A 22,039-nucleotide genomic window follows, 5' to 3' on the forward strand; every position below is an offset into this window, starting at 1 on the left:
TTTTTTTGGCTTTGACAATTTAATTATAATGTATTTTGGTATAGCCTTCTTTAAATTCAGCTTATTTTAACTCCTTTGGGCCTCATGGATCTGTATGTCCATTTCTCTTCCCAGGACTGGGAAATTTTCAGCCACTATTGCTTTAAACTTACTTTCTGTTCCTTTCTCATTCTCTTCTTCTGGAATCATTGAGTCCTTTGAGTCCCTTAGGATTTTTTCACTGTTTGTCATTTTAGCTTTTTGTTTTCTGACTGGATAATTTCCTGTGTCTTACTTTTTAGTTCATAAATCTTTCCTCTACATGGCTAAATTTACTTCTGAAACTCTCTGTTGAATACTTCAGTTCAATTATTTTTTTCAACTCTATGATTTCTCCTTTTTTTTTTTTTGCTGGTTATTTCTTTTTCAAACCTTGTTTTGTTCATGCATTATTTTCCCAATTTCATTTATTTGTCTGTGTGTTTTTGTAGTTCCCTAAACTTAAGATAATTATTATAAATCTTATAGTTCATAGATCTTCATTTTCTTAGTGTCAGTTTTTGGAACTTTATTAGTTTCCTTTGGCTGTTTCATATTTACTTGTTTTTTTGTTATTCTTGATTTCTTACATTGGTATCTGCACATTTGAATAATTGAGTTCTTCTTCTAGACTTTATAGATTTGCTTTGGCAGAGATAGATCTTCAACAGTCAGCTCAGTTTGAGTTTCTAGGCATGTGACTTTGGGCAGGTGGTGCCTGCTATTGTCTATTTTTTGGCAAGGCAACTTTCCAAGCTCTACGGTTGGGTAGGGGGAAGGAAGTGTGCCACTGGCTGAGAACAGTTGGATAGGACTACTGGCGTGGTTCTCTAGCCAAGTGAATCTGTAGGATGGGCCCCCCAGTTGCCTGGATTTTCTGGTTAGGCTTACTAGATGGTCTGGACTGGGTACCGTATTCAGTAGTAGACAGGGCTGTGAATTCATTTCCCTTCACTAGGAAGACAGCAGGACAGGACCCAGGATACCTAGGGGTACCTGAATCAATATGAGAGTGCACATTGAATTTCTTGGTCATGTGAGGCCAACAGTTTGCTCTGCAGATGTAGAAAGCCATGGGCTGTTCTTTTTTCAAGTGCAGCTAGCAGTGCATTCGGATGGCCTACACAGCAACTTCCCGTGTGCTCTTGTTAGGTTCCCTGGTTGCACAGGCTGAAGGTTATATTAGCGATGATTAGGGTTATGAATTATTTTCTCTGCCTGGGAGCCGTGGGAGAAGCACCTCTAAAGGCAGTAAAGCTCTTTGTATGTTGTCTTAACTCACCCTGACCTGTATCCCAAGTTCCCTGGCCAAATAGAGCCACTGGCTTTGCTCTGCTCACAGTTGCATCTGCCTGTCTCTTGTCTACAGCGTTGCTAACTTTTTGTAGCTCCAGGTATTTTCACCAGCCCTTCTGGTCAAGTTGGGGCTGGGAGATGCTATCCGCAGTGGTGGGGATGTCTCAGTTCCCTTTTCTGAATGGGATGGAGAACGGCTGCTCCAGGCTTCTCTGCTTTTCTGTCTTTCCAGTCAGTAGGGGCCAAGAACTACCCTCAATCTTGGCTTTGACTTAATCCCCCTGCCTAGGTGTAGCAGGCCACCCCTTTACACCTGGTACTGGCTTTGCTCTGGAGATAGTTATTGCCTTAAGCATTGCTGGTTACATAGCTTCCAGGTGTCCTTGCCAGCCCTTCTGGTCAGATGAGGCCTGGGAGCCACCATGGGTATGGCTGTGTTTCAGCTCACTTGCCTGGATGGGATCGGGAGGAGCCCCTCCTGACCTTTCTCACATGTTTCCCAAACAAGCTTTCCTTTTCGGAGAGGCCATGAAGAACCCTCAGGCTTGGCTATGAATTAATTCCCCTGCCTGGGTATAGCAGGGGAATTCTTCATACCCTGTACTGGCTTTGCTCTGGAGTTGTCAGCTCCACCCTCCCACCTCTTGGTTGGACTATTACTGAGCTATGCACCTTCTAGGTATTCTTGTCTGTGCCCCCTGGCCAGATGGAGCCAAAAGACTCTCCCTAGCAGGTGGGGTGATGACTCCTTGCTTCAGCACAGGCAAACCAGGTTCTAGGGTCAGCAAAACTTGTGTGAGGATCCAGATCAAGCAGATCTGCACTTGAGTGTGTTCTCTGATCAGTTTGTCCTAGACTTAGTTCTGTTGATGAGCAAAGCTGCTGGTTGGGGCCACTACTTAGATTATTATTCACTTGGGACGCTGCAGTCATGAACTCCATCTGCCAAGATCTGTGTGTTGGCTGTTGCAAGCTACCCCACCTTCACTGTCACAGTCAAATTCCCAGTGGTTGAGGCCCATAGTTTTCCCTGCAGTTCTCATGGGGCAAAACCAGAGTAGGGGCTCTCATAAAGTAATCTGCAGTGCTTGGTGAGGGGGTGATACTAATTGTCCCCTTGTATTCTCTTTTCTTTTTGGAGGCACTAGGGGCTCAGGGAAGACCTTTTCATGTGGTGTTGCTCCTGTCAGGGAGAGAGGCAAATTAGTCAGTGTGTAGTTGCTTCTTTTACCTTTCTAATGCAGTCTGTCTTGGTCTCTGTGGTGCAGGGGATGTTTCAGTGTGTTGGAACAGTAGAGCAGTCATCCCTGTGTTCTAGGATTTTCTCAGTTGTGTCTTGTTCTTCTGAGGGGGAGTAAAGTCAGGAGTGACCTATGTCACCATCTTGGTGATGCCACTACCTCTCAAATTTTTATAGACTTCCAAAGAAAATAAATATATATATATATTATGTAATATATGTATTCTCTTTATTTCTATATAATTTCTATATAAACATTTATTTCTATATAAATATATGGAAATATATGTGGAAATATAAGTTAACTCAGGCTCATCAGGATCTCATAATTATGTTTGTATTGTGAAATTTCATTAATGAGTTCATGTTAATAATAGTAGTCATTACTACATTGATTAGGTTAGGCTTACCTAGATATCTTTATACCTTAAGGTCAACTGATTAGTAATCTTAGTTATATTGGCAAAACTCCTTTGCCATGTAACATAACCTAATAAAGTTATAACAGCAGGGGTTGGAGACCATGAGGACTATGTTAAAATTCTCCTTACTACAATTTAATCTTTGGTTCCTGTGATTTCTCTCCTGTGGAAAATGCATTCACCTTTTTCCATGATTTCCAAGGATCTCACTCCATTATAGCCACAATAAAAAGTCTAAATGCTCAATTAAGTGTAGTCTCTTTGGAAATCTAGAGATCATCACCTAAATTATCTAATCAGGTTTAGATGTGGCACATCTCCTGGGTACAATGCTTCCCTCTGTTGACCTGTGAAATTAAAGATAGAAATGTTGGGTTTTTTTTAAATTAGATTTTATTTATTCATTTGACAGAGAGCGTGCACAAGCAGGGGGAATGGCAGGCAGAGGGAGCAGAGAGCCCAACACAGGGCTGTGGATCCCAGGATCCTGACCTGAGCTGAAGGCAGATGCTCAAGTGACTGAGCCACCCTGGCACCCCAAAGATGGAAGTTATCTGCTTCCAACATTCTTAACATACAATCATAAGACAGGTATCAGGATAACAACTGACATTTTAGTTAAAAAGGGGAGGGAGAATGGAAGGAAAAAAAAGTCGCTGGTTCAAAGCAGTTTTGAAATTCAGCTTGGAAAACTTTAGCTGGAGTTCTTTGATTAAGTTGTAAAATCTGTGTTCTTACTTCTGCTGTCTGGACTCTTGATTCCACCCTCTGAGTCATTCTTCCTTTTGCATGAAAAGTAGCATGTGTTTTCTTAGCAACAACTAGAACCCCTCCACTACTAATGTGTGACTGTCTTCCTGTTTTTAGCTACTTACTATTTTTTTTTTAAGTTCTCTTCCTCTGTTTCTACTGTTCCAACAATATATCATTGTTACCAGTACCTACAATCTGTTGATCATATCAACACTCCTGTGTCTGTCCCTCATCCTTTCATATTCTCACTTCCCTTCTTATGCAGTTTAAATTCCATGGTCTAATATTGGAATGACTGCCTTATATTGACCTTCAACTGCCTTGCTGTCCTTTGATAGTCACTAAAGCACTAACTGATTAACTGTGGCTCCCAGCCCCCTCAGCTAAGACAGCTCAGCTGTGCAGGCACTCTCAGCTCAACTCAACTGCCCAGCCCCTTTACCTGTACAGCTGAATGTGGCTGGGGAAGAAAACAAAGCAGTGTCATCTGTCCTCACTGTACATTGATGATCGATGCCCTACTTTTGTTCTTGTACTTCCCAGGAATCACATTGTATTTCTCCACTCCATTCCCTCACCCACTTACTTCAGTGAGTAACATATTTTTCTCCTGTCTTCTCCAACATCCATATTCCACATTCCTATCCCTAGCCTCAGTTGATGATCTTATATCCTATTTCTCTGAGAAAATAGGAATAACCAGGGGTACCTGGGCAGCTCAGATGGCTAAGCATCTCCCTTTGACTCAGGTCATGATCTCCAGGTCCTGGGATCGAGCCCCATGTCGGGCTCCCTGCTCAGCAGGGAGTCTGCTTCTCCCTCTCCTTCTGCCTCTCCCCCTGCTGTGTTCTCTCTCTCTCTCAAATGAATAAATAAAATCTTAAAAAAAAATAGGAATAACCAGAAAAGGACTTTCATAAGTTCCAGCACCCCTTCAACTCACCTGTAAACTCTCTTTTCTCCTTTATCCTGGATAAACTGTCCATGCTCCTAACAATGGTCACCCCTTTCTCCTGTAAAGTAGAACCCATCTGCTTGCCTGCTTGACATTGCTCCAGTGATTTTCCCTCTCTACCATATCTTTTCTATTAGCATAAAAACATGTTTTTATTTCTCACATCTTAATTTTTTTTTCTCTTGATCCTATTTCGTCCTCAGCTATCACATCATTTTCCCCCTTTCTTTTACAAAATATATATACACCTCAAAAGAATTAATTATATTTACTACCTTTAGCTTTTCTCTTCAGAATTTCTTTTTAACTCACTTCAATCAGGGCCTTGCTGTCACCGTCAAGTAGACACTGTTCTCATCAAAGTCCCCAATGATCTAGATCCAGTGGTCTCTTCTCAATTGTCATCGGACCTATCAACAGCATTTGACACCAATAGTTTAATGGTTACTTGATTTGATCTCCATGACATTAGGAACCACTCTTGATCTTTCTCTTATTTGTATGTCTTATTCTTGCCACTTTGATTATTTTCTGATTTATATTTCACCTGAACTATAGACTAATTAATAAATCCAGCTTTCTGTTACATGATCACTTGAATACCCAATAGGAATCTCAAATATAGCATGTCTAAAACTGAGGTCCTATTTCCTCCCTGTCTCCAAAAACCTGCTTCTTCACAGTCTTCTCAGTTTCATAAATGGTATTTCCATTGTTTCAAATGCTCAGGTCAAAGACTTCGAAGTCCTGATTCATCTCTTTTTCTCACACTCCATAACCAATGTCAGTTAATTCTATCATGTCTACCCTTAAAATATAACCAGAATGCCTCATTTTTATCTCATTGTTACCACCTGGTCCAGACCATTATCATTTCCTATCTGAAGTTTTGAAATATCCTTTTCTTTTCTTGCTGATGTCACCCATTTTTGTCTTTTCTCAGTACAGTAGCCACGGGGATGAGATTAAGTCAGAATTTGTTACTCTTCTGCTTAAAACATCCCAATTGTTTCCAATATCTCAAAATTAAAGCCAAAAAAATTAAAGTGACTGCTCTGATTTCATCTATTCCTCTCCCTCCCTCCCTCTTCTGGAGATACCATGGTCCCTGATATTTCTGGAATATGAGAGGCATGCTCTTGCCTCAACACTCTTTTCCTTTCTGTTCCTCTGTGTTGAGTCGTCTTTACCTATATAGTCACATGCCTTGCTTCCTCAGCCGCCTCCTTCAGGAGTTTACCCAGTTGCCAGCTTTTCTATGACACCTCCCTTGATACACCATCTATGAATTTTCAACCCCTCTCTGTAATGCTGTATTTCTTTCTTTATTTTTCTTCTTTGCCTTATTATCATTAAATGAATTATGTATATTTTACTTAATTCTTTTGTTTTTTCACTATCTCCCCTAATGTCCCTACTCCTCTCACTCACATTATTTAAACTCCATGAGGGCTGAGATTTTTTTTTCTTTCTTTCCCACATTTTACTTTGCTATGTTCTTAGAAGACCCTATGCATGTGCCAGACATATAGCATGTACTCAGTACATGTTTGCCAAATGAATGAAGAGTGAATGAATGAATGAGTACATGTTAGTTATTCAGTTGTTATAATTGCCTATTTGCTTATAAATTTCCCACACTAGATTCTAAGCTCCTTATTGGTGAGTACTATATGCCTAATACTTATATATTTTATATCATTATACACAATATTTAATGTAGTGTGTGTTGAGAGATGTGAAAGGTCTGAAGCTTTACCCTACTTATAAGCTAGCAAGTTAGCCTGCCATAGTTTCATGGATGCTGGCAGAATAGGTGAGACTCCTGGGTCAGAGACAAAAGGACATATTATTAATGGCATAACACACAGCCTAAGTGTCGATACTGCCCTAGTTCCTCTTGTTCCCTGAGTCCCAGGAGCAGCATGTAGGAGCCCAGGTGGATGTACATATGAAATGGCTTTTGCATCACAGCTAAGAAAACCTTAGTTTATGGAACCCAAATCTTTTATAGTGGGATTCAAGCATATGTCTGACCTGTTTTAGAGGAAGACATTTCCTTATTATATTATATTATACAAGGTAATAATTTGCCCTGTGTTATAGATGGAGTCACTACCTCTGTTTTTCATTGAGTGCTATTTAAATATCCTAAAAAAGATGGTCTGGAACAAAGGGGCAGTTAATGGCTCAGCTTCTAAGACATGCAGAAACACGAGAGACCCATGGAGAATTGAGTCCCAACACTGTCTTTGTTGGTCCGATTATAGGAGACCCTTAAAACCATCTGTAGAATAATGTAATTAATCATTTTTATTTCAAATGCAATAATTTTGAACGCCAAATGTTATTATTTATGCATTGGTGCTCCTTTAAAAGATTTCATTACTTGTATTTATTTATATAGACATCTTTTTTATTTCATGGTACTTTTGTACATATTTCTTGACTATTTTATGTTTTAAATAACTAATGAATATTAACTATTGATGAAGTCTACAGTTCAGTTATTTTAACATTATTATAATTCCAAACATATAAACATTTGAATGCATGAAAAAGCCTGAAACTCAAAGAAATACTATTAGTAGAGATCATGTTCTAAAATAGTATATATGATATTAATGCATTTGAAGTTTATAATAACCTCTGCTTCATCAAATAAAGTACAACCTCAGTGAACTTAAGACAGTGTACTAGAATACTCAGTTAACTTTTGTCCTCCTTCATGCAACTTTCAGGGGGGTCATGAAATCTAGCAAAAAAAAAAAAAAGAAACTTAAGGAGAGTTAATCTAGTGGACTTATTATAAACATGCCTCAGAGATATTGTGGGTTCAGTTCCAGACCACTGCAGAAAAGCAAGTATCACAATAAAGCAAATCAATTCTTTAGTTTTCCAGTGCATATAAAAATTATGTTTGCACTATGCTGCAGTCTGTTAAGTGTGCAGTGGCATTATGTCTAAAATAACAATGTACAGGGCGCCTGGGTGGCTCAGTTGGTTAAGCGACTGCCTTCGGCTCAGGTCATGATCCTGGAGTCCCAGGATCGAGTCCCGCATCGGGCTCCCTGCTCAGTAGGGAGTCTGCTTGTCCCTCTCCCGCTCCCCCCTCTTGTGCTCTTTCTCTCTCTCACTCTCTCTCTCAAATAAATAAATAAAATCTTAAAAAAAAATAACAATGTACATACCTTAATTAAAAAATACTTTATTGCTAAAAATGTCATCATCTAAGCTTTCAAGGAGTCATAATTGTTTTGCTGGTGGAAGGTCTTGCCTCTGTGTTGATGGCTGCTGACTGATCAAGGTGGTATTTGCTGAAGGTTGGAGTAGCTATGACAGTTTGTTAAACTAAGACAACAATGAAATTTGCCACATCAATTGGCTCTTCCTTTCATGAACAGTTAGTTCTCTGTAGCATGCGATGCTGTTTGATAGCATCTTACCCACAGTATAACCTCTTTCAGAATTGGAGTCACTCCTCTCAAACTCTGCTGCGGCTTTATCAACTAAGTTTATGTAATATCCTGAATGCTTTGTTGTCATTTCAACAATCTTCACAGATCCTTCCCCAGGAGTAGGAGTAGGTTATATCTCCAGAAACCACTTTGCACATCCATAAGAAGCAACTCCTTATCTGTTCAATTTTCTTTCCACTTTTAAAACCATCATTTTTGGCATTAATATTTTTTAAAATTTCAAGTTTTTATTTAAATTCTAGTTAACATACAGTGCAATATTGGTTTCAGGAGTAGAATTCAGTGATTTATCACTTATGTATAACACCCGGTGCTCATCACAAGTGCCCCCCTTAATACCCATCACCCATTTAGCCCATCCCCCGCCCATCTCCCCTCCATCAACCCTCAGTTTGTTCTCGGTAGTTAAGAGTCTCTTATGGTTTGCTTCCCTCTTTTTTACTCCCTTCCCCTATGTTCATCTGTTTTGTTTCTTAAATTCCACATATGAGTGAAATCAGATGGTATTGGTCTTTCTCTGACTGACTTATTTCATGCAAGTTTTATTAGGAGATTGCAGCAATTCAGTCACATCTTCAGGCTCTACCTCTAATTCTAGTTCTCTTGCTGTTTCCACCCCATCTGCAGTTACTTCCTCCCCTGAAGTCTTGAGCCCCTCAAAGTCATCCCTGGGGGTTAGAATCAACTTCTTTCAAATTCCTGTTTATGTTGATATTTTGACTTCTTCTCATGAGTCATGAATGTTCTTAATGACATCTAGCATGGTCAGTCCTTTCCAGAAGGCTTTCAATTGACTTTGCCCAGATCCACCAGAGGAATCACTATCTTTGGCAGCTATAGCTTTATGAAATGTGTTTCTGAAATAATAAACCTTGAAAGTCAAAATGACTGCTTGATCAATGGGCTGCAGAATGGATGTTGTATTAGCAGGCATAAAAACAACATTCATCTGGGGGCGCCTGGGTGGCTCAGTCGTTAAGCGTCTGCCTTCGGCTCAGGTCATGATTCCAGGTCCTGGGATCGAGCCCCGCATTGGGCTCCCTGCTCAGCAGGAAGCCTGCTTCTCCCTCTCCCACTCCCACTGCTTGTATTCCCTCTCTTGCTGTGTCTCTCTCTGTCAAATAAATAAATAAAATCTTAAAAAAAAAAACAAAAAAAAACCCAAAAAACAAAAAAAAACAACATTCATCTCACTGTACATCTCCATCAGAGCTCTTGGGTGACCTGGTGCATTGTTAGTGAGCGGTCATATTTTGAAAGGAATCTTTTTTTTTTTTTTTTTTTCTGAGCAGTAGGTTCAACAGCGGGCTTAAAACATTCAGGAAACCATGTCATAAATAGATGTACAGTCATCCGGGCTTTGTAGTTCCATTGACAGGGCACAGGCAGAGTAGATTTAACTTAATTCTTAAGGGCCCTAGGATTTTCAGAATGGTAAGTGAGCATTGGCTTCAACTTCAAGTCACCGGCTGCATTAGCCCCTAACAAGAGAATCAGCTTGCCCTTTGAGGCTTTGAAGCCAGGCATTGAGTTCTCTCTAGCTATGAATATCCTAGATGGCATCTTCTTCCACTATAAGGCTGTTTCATCTACATTGAAAATCCACTGCTCAGTGTGGCCACCTTCATGAATGATCTTAGCTAGATCTTCTGGAGAACTTGCTGCAGCTTCTACATCAGCACTTGCTGCTTCACCTTACACCTTCATATTATGGAGATGACTTCTTTCCTTAAACCTCATGAACCAACCTCTGCTAGCTTCAGACTTTTCTTCTTCAGCTTCCTCACCTATCTCAGCTTTCATGGAATTGAAGAGAGTCAGGACCTTGCTCTGGATCAGGCTTTGGCTTAGGGGAATGTTGTGGCTGGTTTGATCTTCTGTCCAGACCACTCAAACTTTCTCCATATTGGCAATAAAGCTGTTTCTGTCTTACCATTTGTGTGTTCACTGGAAGCACTTTTAATTTCCTTCAAGAACTTTTCCTTTGCATTCACATGTTGGCTAACTGTTTGCTAGGTCAAGAGACGTAGCTTTTTGCCTATCTCAGCTATTGACATGTCTTCCTCCCTAACTCCCTAAGCTTCCTCATTTTAATTTTTGATTTAAAGCGAGAGAGATGTGACTCTTCCTTTCACTTGAACACTTAGAGGCCGTTGTAGGGTTATTAATGGGCCTACTTTCAATATTGTTGTATCTCAGGGAATAGAGCGGCTGAAAGTGAGGGAGAGAGATAGAGGAATGGCCAGTCCGTGGAGCAGTCAGAACACACACCACATTTATTGATTAAGTTCGCCATCTTGAATGGCACAGTTTGTGGTGCTTAAAAACAATTACTATAGTAACATCGGAGATAACTGATTATAGATCACCATAGCAAATACAATAATAATAAGTTTGAAATACTGCAAGAATTACCAGAATATGACCAGAATTACCAGAATAAGGTGAGCAAATGGAAAAAATGGAGCTAATAGACTTATGGGTTGCCATAAGCCTTCAGTTTGTTAAAAAAAAGTATTTGTGAAGTGTAATAAAACAAGGGATGCCTTTATTAGTATACAGTTTAAAATCTACTTCTAGAGCATGCCCTATCATTATATATATTTAGATTTTATATGATCCTGAATTAAAAACTCATAGCACAGTGCTTGCATGTAATAGCCCTAAAATTGTCAGTTATCATTATTATTACTTTAACTACAAATGCAGTAGTTTTAAGAGCACAGGCTTTGACATCAGGTCTGGGTTGAAATTGTGTCAGTAATAATGAACACTGATAAATTATGTGTTAATCCTCTTTCACCCTTATCTTTCTTATCTCTAAAATGGGGACAATAATATGTTCTGTATTTCAAGAGAATTAGAGACGATGTGATATGTAATAAATGGATGTCTTTCACACCACAGTTATGTCTTGACTGGTTTAGATCACTCTGGAAACCACAGTTTGGCCTTCAGCTGGACTTTAGGTTTCTAATTTTTACAATTACCACCTATATGTTTAGCCATTTTCTCTTTTTCTCCTAAACCTGAGAATCTTTTGCTGATGTGGCTGAAACCAGAGGGAGTTTGGAGTTCAACTACATGATGTATCAGAACATATTTCCTCTTATAAATTTTTGTTTTGTTTTTCTTTGCAGCACTTAATTAAGACTTTTTTTTTTAGAGCAGTTTTAGAGTCACAGAAAAGTTGAGGAAAAAGTAGAGATTTTCCATTTACCTTCCCCCCACCCCAACAGCTTCTCCTACATCAACATTTCCCAGTATGGGGGTGGGGAGGGAAAGTTGAGGAGAAAGTAGAGATTTCCCATTTACATTCCCCACCCTACATACATACATACGCACACACACACACCCCCACACACCCACACACCCACCCTCCTTCTCCTACATCAACATTTCCTGGTTGGAGGGGGAGATTTGTTACAACTGATGAATCTACACTGACACATAATAATTACCCAAAGCCCGTAATTTATATTAGGGTTCATTCTTGGTGTTGTACATTCTGTGGGTTTGGAAGAATGTGTGGTAAAATCTGTTTGTCAATATGGTATCATGCAGAGTATTTTCACTGCCATAAAGATACTCTGTGCTCCACCTAGTCAGTCCTCCCCCCACGTCCAACTTCTGGCAACCACTGATCCTTTTACTGTCTTCACGGTTTTGCCTTTTCCAGAATGTCATATAGTTGAAAGCCTACAGTATGGAGCCTTTTCAGACTGACTTCTTTCACTTAGTAATATGCATTTCAGTTTCCTCCATGTCTTTTCATGGCTTGATAGCTCATTTATTTTTAGTGCTGAATAATATTCCACTGTCTGGATGTACCAGTTTATTTAACCATTCACCTACTGAGGGACTCTTTTGTCGCTTCCAAGTTTTAGCAATTAGGAATAAAGTTGCTGGAAAAAAAAAGGAATAAAGCTGCTGTAAATATCCACATACAGGTTTTTGTGTGGATGTAAATTTTTCACCTCCTTGGGTAGATATTAAGAAGCACTCTTCTATAAATTTTTGTCTTTGCATGAGACCCAAATTATCAGCTCAGACACTTTGTACCTTTCATGTTTATTTCTTACACATGATTCTCTGTAGGGATCATCTCAAATCATCAGAGAAGTTCTGAGTGAATCTGATATAAGACCATCCGATTCTGTATTTTTTCCTCCTCACAAAGTTCCTAGGCTCCTACATAAATTTATCTTTTTCTGTCTCAGTGAAAAGCTGTCAGCATGACAGTGATGGTGTAAGGTGATGGAGCTGTGTGTCAGTCCACCAAATACCTCCTAGCACCCTTTCCTCAGGAATAGCTAATTATAGTTATATTTACATAAGTAATAGAGGCAACAAGGGTAATTTTACTGAAAAATAAGAAAAGCTGCTATAGAGTCACTAGCTTTTTTACCCATATCCATAGGAATAGATAATTTTTAGAAACTTTATGTCAACAGGCATCCTGTTATGAACTTAATAACCCCTAGACAAAGCTTGGTACACAATAAACCCTAAAGTAATGATAACTGCGATTGTTCTTACAAATTATGTTGTTTCTGATGATGATGATAATTGAGAAAGTCGATCATGAGGCTCCAGAAAAGTGAACAATCTTTGAACCTCAATTATTAAAATGTACCAGCACCTTGTATTTCTAAGTCAGGAAAAGGCATACATAATTTCCAACAGCTGTTCTAATGAAGTATATATTTGGTTAACAGCTAACCAGATTACTTTCAGCTGACTTGTTACATCAGCTGAAGTGAGTTTTTAAAATGTGTATAGAAATCTAAGTATTTAGAAACAAAGTAGATGAGACAGGCATATTTGAAGTTTAACAACATAATCATCTGTTAAAAATTGCTATTTTTGATGGACCTTATCTAAGAAAACTAGAAAATTGCCACAATGGTTTCTGAAATTTATCTACCATTAGAATATTCATTTATTTCTACATCAGTATCTCCCTGGATAGCAGACGATAGACGATAAGGCTCCCTTTCTGGGTAGCTATGTGGGATAGCTATTCCAAAGTAGCAATAACTCCTTTCCTTTCTGTATTTGCATAAAAGCAGTCCTGGATCCTTTCTTTTTTTTAAAATTTTTGGATTGTCTGAAATAGGAATCAAAAGCATTGCTTTCCCAGGGATTGAAATGGCAACTACATACTTTGAAGCCCCTGGAATCTATGTATACTTATGGATTATTTATATATTATGTATTTGTAAACAGAGATGGCCTTTGAAAATATAGCCTTAAATATTCTGAGAATTTATCCCTAAGTTGTCATAATTATCATTATTATTTTTCACCGTTGAGCAGCATTTAATTTTCTCTCCACAAATTTGTAAACTTTACTTGAGAAATCTTCATTCTAAATATAGCTAATTTGTTGATTTTTCTGATTCCTAATATAATGAAATATAGTTATTCCTTGCTTATGAAAGTTGATGCAACATTTTATTATTTGTGTGCTTTTTTAAAGATTTATTTATTTTGGGGGGAGGGGCAGAAGGACAGGGAGAGAGAATCTCAAGCAGGCTCCCTGCTGAGCACAGAGCCTGATGCAGGGCTCAGTCCCACAACCCTGAGATCATGACTTGAGCCAAATCAGATGCTTAACTGACTGAGCCACCCAGGTGCCCCAAAGCTAATGCAACCTTTTAAAAGTATCATACATTCTCATTGATTTTTGGTCATATTTTTAAGTTACTCTACAGTCATATCAGGAAACCTGATAGAAAGCAAGTATATTTTTGAAATCAGATATTTTATAGAAACTTAAAAAATAATATAATATTTATAAATATTTTATAATATTTTATGTCTATAATATTACAACTCACCTCACCTTCCTCCCTGTGTAGGTAAAGCATTTTTAAAATTGAAAATGATTTATCATTAGGTTAAAATTCCCTTGTAATTTTGAATTTTATAATCTCAATGAGTGACTTACTGTATACTTTTATTCCCTAAGCTTATTGCTTACTAAATATTTTTACAAGGGAAGATCTATGCAAATTATTACTGTATCCTTGGATATAAATAACCAGTGACCAAGGATTCCAGTGCAATAATCATCTATAGGAGCAAGCTTCATTTTGCATTGGGATATATAGTAACACTGAATGTCCACGCTGAATGAACTCAGATTATGCCTTTTGGGTTTATCTTTTTTTCCAATAAAATAACAATTAACAGTTATTGTCAATAGTTGCAGAAAGAATATTAGATCTGGAATGAAAATCTTTGGATTTCAATCCATCTGTACAGTTTCCTAACTATCTGACCTTGGTTAGGTTAATAACTTCCTTGAACTTCCCTTTCTTCATCTGTAAAGCAACTATAACAACAACACTTTCTTCATTTGGCTATTGTGAAAGTTGGATCTATATAAAGTGTTTAGTACAGGGTCTATGATATAGGTATCTATTAAATATTAGCTATCATTCAACACTATTATTATAACTTCCCAGTCCTGCCCTTATGGCTTTGTGGAAATTAACTATTTCTTACATATTTACTTGAAAAGTGGTTCAAATTATTCTTCCCTGCACAAATTATGCAATGCACACAGTCCTTTGAGAAATATTAAGCTTTACAAAATTTGTGGTGAATGTTATATTAAATATAATCTGGATTTTTCAAATATTAATTTTTTTAGAAATAACTACTTTTCATGTTTTAGTGTAAAATAAACTGTAGGAATAATTAAGTCTTCCAGATGATGTCATAGTGGCGAGTATCTGAATAAATTAGACCTTAGCAGTTCTATAACCAAAATGGCTAATAATGCTGTTTCTTTGAAAAAATATTTGGTAAAAATTTAATTTCTTTTTTTTTAATTTTTTTTTTATTAAAGATTTTATTTATTTACTTGAGAGAGAGAGAATGAGAGAGAGAGAACACATGAGAGGGGATAGGGTCAGAGGACGAAGCAGACTCCCTGCCGAGCAGGGAGCCCGATGCGGGACTCGATCCGGGGACTCCAGGATCATGACCTGAGCCGAAGGCAGTTGCCTAACCAACTGAGCCACCCAGGCGCCCCAAAAATTTAATTTCTTAAATTGATAATTCTGCTTTATCAATTTCCAGTATGAAAAGCACAACTCTGTTTTGTTTTGTTTTTTGTTTTGTTTAGATCAGGTAGGATCCTTTTTTTCCTCCAAGGTGTCCTTTAATGTACTTAGAGAAGTATAACAAGGTGATTTCAGTTGAGTTCTACCCTTCCTAAAGTATGAGAATACTTTGGAGAGCCACCTTAGGAGTCACATTTTGTTTTCTCAGGTTCCAAATGCGACTTTGAAGCAAATAGCTGTGGTTGGTTTGAAGCAATCAGTGGTGACAATTTTGACTGGGTATGGAACTCTAGAAGTAACCTTTCGGCTGAATTTGAGCAACAGGCTCCACCTTGGGATCATACTCACAACACAGCTGAAGGTAAGAAACAAGGAGAGGCTCTCTGTTACTCCTTCCATTCACCCTTGGTCAGGTCTGTTAAGAGAAAGAAGCATTTAAAGTTCTATGTTAGCGCGACAAATAGTGTGACAGATGAATATTGTGAATTGTGCTGATGTTTGTCAGTATGAAATGACTCCTTTATGGGTGGTGGAGAGGGAGTATAGATAGGTTTTGGCTGAATTCACTGAAATTATTAACTTTTTGCATCATTTTCACCTAGAGGTGGATATGAATTTAGTTTTCACAAGAACAAATTTGACTAACAATCACTTTTATTGATTTTTAATTGTATAATCTTAATTTTAGTCAGATGCAGCACTTAGTATAGGGCTGAGGGGCAGGTGTGTCAACTCAGTCGGCTAACATACGATTTGTATTTGTGTCCCAATAGGGCATTTTATGTTCATTCTGAAGAGAAGCAGAAGCTTGTCACAAGTTGCCAAACTCCAGAGCCCAACCTTTAGCCAGGCAGGATCTGGATGCACGCTTTCCTTCTGGTAAATACTAATGACCTTGGTCAGCTACCCTTGCAACCCAGTGGTTGCAGGCATACTCCTGCACTTACCAGACTTTATGATTTGCCCCTGGTTTGGCTTTAAAAATAGGTATTGCATTAGATTTATACAGTTAGCATTTTACTTAGGAGCACATTATCAGTATTTGTTGTGTTCTTTCTTTAGATGAAAAGGACTCTTTCCCTCCAACAATGGATTATAATTTAATTAACTCTGCTTCCCTTGTTCTGGATTGAACTCCTTGGGAAAGGCTCCCAGGGTCCTGCAAGCCAGAGTATGCACCTCAGCAGATAAGCTCTCGCCTATGAGCAGCCACAATTACTGCAAGAAATAAAGGCGTCCATTATGATAGCTAATTGTTAATTGACTGTTGATCGAGTGGGAGAGCCCCTAAGTTAAATGTTTCGTCTATGCCATAAATCATTTACATTTCTTGTGTTTGCTCTTTTTTCAGGTTTTATAACTATGGCCTGTCAGTGGGAGCAGCTGAGCTACAGCTACACATGGAAAATTCCAATGACTCTACAGTACTCTGGAGAGTATTATATAACCAGGGCAACCAGTGGTCACAGGTGACTATTCAGCTTGGACGCCTTACTCAGCCCTTCCATTTGTCACTAGATAAAGTCAGTCTTGGCATTTATGATGGAGTCTCAGCTATTGATGACATCAGATTTGAAAATTGTACTCTTCCCCTTCCTGCGGAAAGCTGTGAAGAGCCAGATTTTTTCTGGTGTCGACACAGCAAGGCTTGCGTAGAAAAGCTTCTGTTATGTGATCTGGTAGATGATTGTGGTGATCACACTGATGAGGATGACTGTGGTAAGTACTTTATTATTTTTCTTTTTTTGGTCCTTCTTATTTTGACAGTGGGGATTTTGATTAGTTCTAGCCAATCGAGGCAAAGACACGAAGCATTTTTCCAAAGTTGATGACTTTGATGAGTGATGAATTAGTCGGGCTACCAATATTTGTTGTGGAGACTTGCGAACTAGATACTAGAGATAAAATGCTGAACACAACTGCCGAGTCTCAGATCTCAGGGAGCTTACGGTTTAATCGAGGAGATCGATGTTATTCAAAGATTTAAAAAATAAATACAAAGTGGCAGCTTTGATGGGAGATCCAGAGAGGGATCTGTGACTTTTTATAATAATGGTATTGAACTTCCTAGAGGTGATAACTTAGCTGAGATCTGAAAAATGAGAAGTCAAAGCATCTATGCAAAAGCCCTGATAAGTGACTGCATGGCAGATATGGCTGGAGCGAGGAGGTGAAGGGGAGAGAGGGTGCAGCATAAGGACAGAAGTGTGGGGGAGGCCGGATTTGCAGATCTTTATTGTCCACATTAAGGAGGTTTCTCTTCATTTGTAGGTTTTTAATAAGAAAGGTAATTTAATAAAATTGGCATATTAAAACATGTCACTGTGGATACAATGTGATGAGTGGATTGGAGGAGAGTGGATTCAGGAGACCCATCAGCAGGCCATTGCGGTAGTCCACTGAGGAGGGGTGGGCAGCCTGTAACACAGCCAGAGTGATGGAGATGGAGGGACTGAGGTTTGGAAAAATATTTAGGAGGGACATTTGATGATGTTTTGGAAGCAGAGAGTGGGCTGTCAAAGATAAGTCTTGAGTTTCTGGTTTAAATTACCAGAAAGCTTATGGTATCTGATGATTATATATGTTTTACAGTTTTATGAACCTAGCTCCAGATAGTGCCCACTGCACTTGCTCCTGAAAATGAATCAGAAGCTCATAGCTGTTTTTTTTTTAATTACAAAAATCAGTCAGAAAAAGAGTTTGTGTCTTCACTTGTCCAGAAATAGCAACAATTCTTAAAATTCAAGCTATATGCCTATTACATTGAGAGGCTAATTATAAACTAAAGTGAAGCCATAAAATGCTTGGTATATCATAGGAAATTTCCATATAAATTATTGTGGAGAGTGCTGCATATATGTGGTCTTTGATAGAGTCAGGTGGTTGAAGTCAGAATTACCATGCATCTCATTATACAACTAATACCTTGAGTGGATATAAATAAAGTCGATAACTTAGACAATGGCTAACACAAAAGTGTTACTTATCCTCAAGGTAATTTATTTTTGCAGATTTAGAAAGCTTTCTCATCTTTTTGAAGCTCTCCAAATCCTACTCCTCAAAAAAAACATTGCTGTGTTGCTAAAAACAAGCAAATTATCCTTCAAACCACTCAGTATTAACTTAGAATGGAATTATGGCAGGTACAAGTATAATACTAGAATACTTCTTGTGACTAAATATTAATGAAAGCGAATAGTGTGGCATTAGACAGTCCATTTCTCTCACGGCTGTCCATATAGACATATTACTGGATTACACAGAATGCATTAGACATCCAGAAATCGCTGTTGTATTTCCTAAAGTTCCCTATGTTTAGAGAAATGGTTTTGTATTTAAAGGTTCAGGTGTATGCATTCCCTTTTGAAATAAAGATTGAACGTACAGTCAATATGAAAACAGGCAATATCAAAGTCCATTGGCTTGAGTGCCAGTTTTATGTCAAAAACCTTAGCAGCTTGACATTCTCCTTCTGCTCCACAGCCAAAGACTGACACATCGGGAGTGCGCTGCAGGTCCCCAGTTCACGTCATAACTGAGCTTGATTAGTCACAAGTGAGGAAATGTCAAATGAAAGCTCATCTCCCATTTGACATTTACTCACTGGGTTCCCTTCATTAGGTCTAAGCTCCTGTTCTGTGGTTTTCAAAGACGGATGATTTGTTCTTGCCTGGCTGCATTTATCCACATATGCTTATGTTTATTGTTTCAGAATATTTATTCCCCTTTGGCACCAAGTGCATTTACTAAGATGAATAGTTAAAGGACAGCTGACATTTATTTTTTAAAAATATTAACTTATGTAAATGAAGCTAAAATGTAGAAGTCCTTGTTTATTCTAAATCCTGTTCCTTCTGCCCAAATCATGCTAAATGTACATTCTATGGCATTTATTCTACACAAATCCTTGGTGTCAACAAAATGCTCACATCCCCCAAAATGAGTACATTCCTATATTATGCTAGAAATTATGGTAGATTGTCTAGTTGACAAGGGACAAGTCAGTTCTTCCTAAGTGCTTTGAATTCTTCTAGGGACTGAGAGGAGTTTAAACTTTAAAAGCTCCAGCTCAAAGGAGCTGCAATGTAGTGAGAAGAAAAGACTACCTCCAGGAGACAAAGCACAGCAGGAAGCATAAATAGAGAAGGAGAGAGGGGTGAGGTGTTTCAGGCACGTCGGGAAGATGCGAAGGGGAAGGATAGTTAGGGATGAACAGGAAGTTAATTTGGGAAAGGTGAAGCTTGAAAGAAGAGTTTAGATTTAAGTTCAGATTAAATGAGTATATATTGTAGGATTTTGAATAGAGGAGGAAAAAGCTAAATTGCTGTGGAAGGTGGAAGAGTGGTCATTCTGGCACTGGCGCTGAAGGACATTTGGAACTGGGCCAAGATGGAACCAGAGGGAGAAGTTTTTCAGCATGAGGTGTGGAAAACACTGGCATCAGAATCCTGTCAGGTGCTTGTTAAAAATATGGATTCCTGGGCTTCACCCCATATCTAACAAGCTAATCCTTGTACGGGGCTTCACACAAGGAGTAAGCAATTCTACACACCTCAGGTGATTCTGGAAGATTGAGCCCTATTAAAATATGACTGTTCTCAGTTCTGCATGTTAGAATCACCAAGGGAGATGATGAGGTATCCTGATGTTCAGCTGCACTATTTGCACCAGTTACATCAACATCTCTGGGGGCATCCGGGTAGCTCAGTGGGTTAAGAGTCCGACTCTTGATTTAGACTCAGGTCATGATCTCAGGGTTGTGAGATCGAGCCCTGTGCTGGGGTTCGTGCTCAGTGGGGAGTCTGCTGGAGATTCTCTCTCTCCCTCTGCCACCCATCCTGCACTCTCTCAAATAAATAAATATTAAAAAAAAAAAAAATCCACGTCTCTGGAGATAAATTCTGGGACTTGGCGTTTTTTGTTTTGTTTTGATTTTTAATGTTCACTGGTGATTGAAACGTTCTACTAAGGTTGAAATCGACTGAGCCAGAAGTTCGTAGCGTTGAGTCAGCCATGATGTCATGATCATTTGCATAGGGTTATAGTGCTAGAAATGGTGAAGGGATGGTCATAAAAGGCATTTGGAGAATAATGGCTAAAGTAACTCTGCCTTCAGCCTATAAAATATTACTTGATGTAAATCTAGGATTTATTCACCTTTTAGAAACTTTAATGTTGCCTTTTAAAAACAATTAAAATGGTTACCCTTGGCAGGAGCAAAATATCAATGAGTGTTCTTAACTGTAGTTATTTTTGTCCTTAATTATTTTTTTGCTATTATTTAATGCCAATTTCAGTACCTGAACTCCAATGTAACTTTGAAAATGGAATTTGTAACTGGGAACAAGATACAGAAGATGACTTTGATTGGACCAGGAAGCAGGGTCCAACTTCAACACTTAATACAGGGCCAATGAAGGATAATACTTTGGGCACAGCTAAAGGACACTATCTCTACATAGAATCTTCGGAGCCACAGGTTTTCCAAAACAGAGCTACTTTACTCAGCCCTATCCTCAATGCCACCAATGCAGAGGGCTGTACCTTCCGTGTATATTACCACATGTTTGGAAAGCACATTTATAGGCTGGCTGTCTACCAGAGAATATGGAGTAACACAAGAGGACAGCTGTTGTGGCAGATATTTGGGAATCAAGGCAACAGATGGATAAGGAAACACCTCAGTGTTTCCAGCAGGCAGCCTTTTCAGGTATGGGTAATGAATTTCATAATGTGTATTGCATCAGACTGTCTAAGGAGTATGAAAGATTGCTATAGCCTTGAATTAAAAGCAAGTAGAATTTGATCAAAGTTAGTTTGAAATACATTTATCATTCAGTTAAGGGTGTACCAAATCTTGTTAAGTTACTTTCCTCCTTGACTACCCCCAATAATCTGTGATTAAAATTTTAAAGGTGGACACATGGTATTGGCAACAGCTGCAGGTCCCTCTGACTTTAAGTCATTTTTCTACTGAAATAAAAAATCTGGAGGGAAAAAGATTTCTGTACAATTTCTGGTATTCTGCCAAATGTTCAGATTCTAAGATCTGTTATTTTGAATATTTCATTTGACTTTTTCACATTGTATAGGTAAGCAACAAAAATTCAAGAAGAGTGCATGCTTTGTTGGAGAATCACACAGCTTCCCTGGGGCCAAGCCAGAGGTTAGGCTAGCTAGGTCTCCTTACTCCTGGTGGAATGTTCTTTACTGTGAGTCTGTGAAGTACTACTGTGAGGGAATTTTCCATCTATTATCTCTTTGATTCCCTCAGCAATTCCCTGAAGTGGGTAAGTCAGGATCCTTTTTGTCAGTTTTACAGAGAGGAAGGAAAAAAAAAAACTCTGGTCAAAGAGATGGTGAGCAGCAGAATGGGGACTTGGACTGGAAGCTGCATTTTCCAATTAATTCTTATTCATTCCCTTTCTAATATATCCTACAGCCTGTCACATGTAGGAGGGTTGAATATTTGTTCTTTTCCCCTTTGCTCAAATAGATCTCCATACAGTATATGGGAAATAATTATAAATATGGGAAATATGGGAAAAAAATATAAATATTTTTTTTTCAGAAACTTCTTACCTCTCCTGGCTAAACTTTTTTTTTTTTTTTTTGCTTTTTTATATGGACTGAATTTCTCTGTTACCCTAATTTTATTTTATTTTATTTTTTTGAAAGATTTTATTTATTCATTTGACAGAGACACAGCAAGAGAGGGAACACAAGTAGGGGGAGTGGGAGAGGGAGAAGCAGGCCCCCTGCCGAGGAGGGAGCCCGATGTGGGGCCCGATCCCAGCACC

At 38.5% G+C, this 22,039-nt stretch overlaps 1 protein-coding gene across 1 annotated transcript in view; it reads left to right on the forward strand.

Moving 5' to 3' along the window:
- Positions 1-21,045, forward strand: part of LOC145721356 (MAM and LDL-receptor class A domain-containing protein 1-like) — a 107,327-nt gene extending 86,282 nt beyond the window's left edge. Inside the window, exons 10-13 of the mRNA XM_081818906.1 lie at positions 15,448-15,600; positions 16,013-16,118; positions 16,591-16,958; positions 20,537-21,045. Coding sequence (XP_081675032.1) covers positions 15,448-15,600; positions 16,013-16,118; positions 16,591-16,958; positions 20,537-21,045 — 1,136 coding nt within the window. The remainder of the gene's footprint in view (positions 1-15,447; positions 15,601-16,012; positions 16,119-16,590; positions 16,959-20,536) is intronic.
- Positions 21,046-22,039: the final 994 nt, after the last annotated feature.

The sequence above is a fragment of the Leptonychotes weddellii genome, chromosome 5 (genome assembly GCF_054177405.1).
Source record: "Leptonychotes weddellii isolate Sample4059 chromosome 5, ASM5417740v2, whole genome shotgun sequence".
Taxonomy (NCBI): domain Eukaryota; kingdom Metazoa; phylum Chordata; class Mammalia; order Carnivora; family Phocidae; genus Leptonychotes; species Leptonychotes weddellii.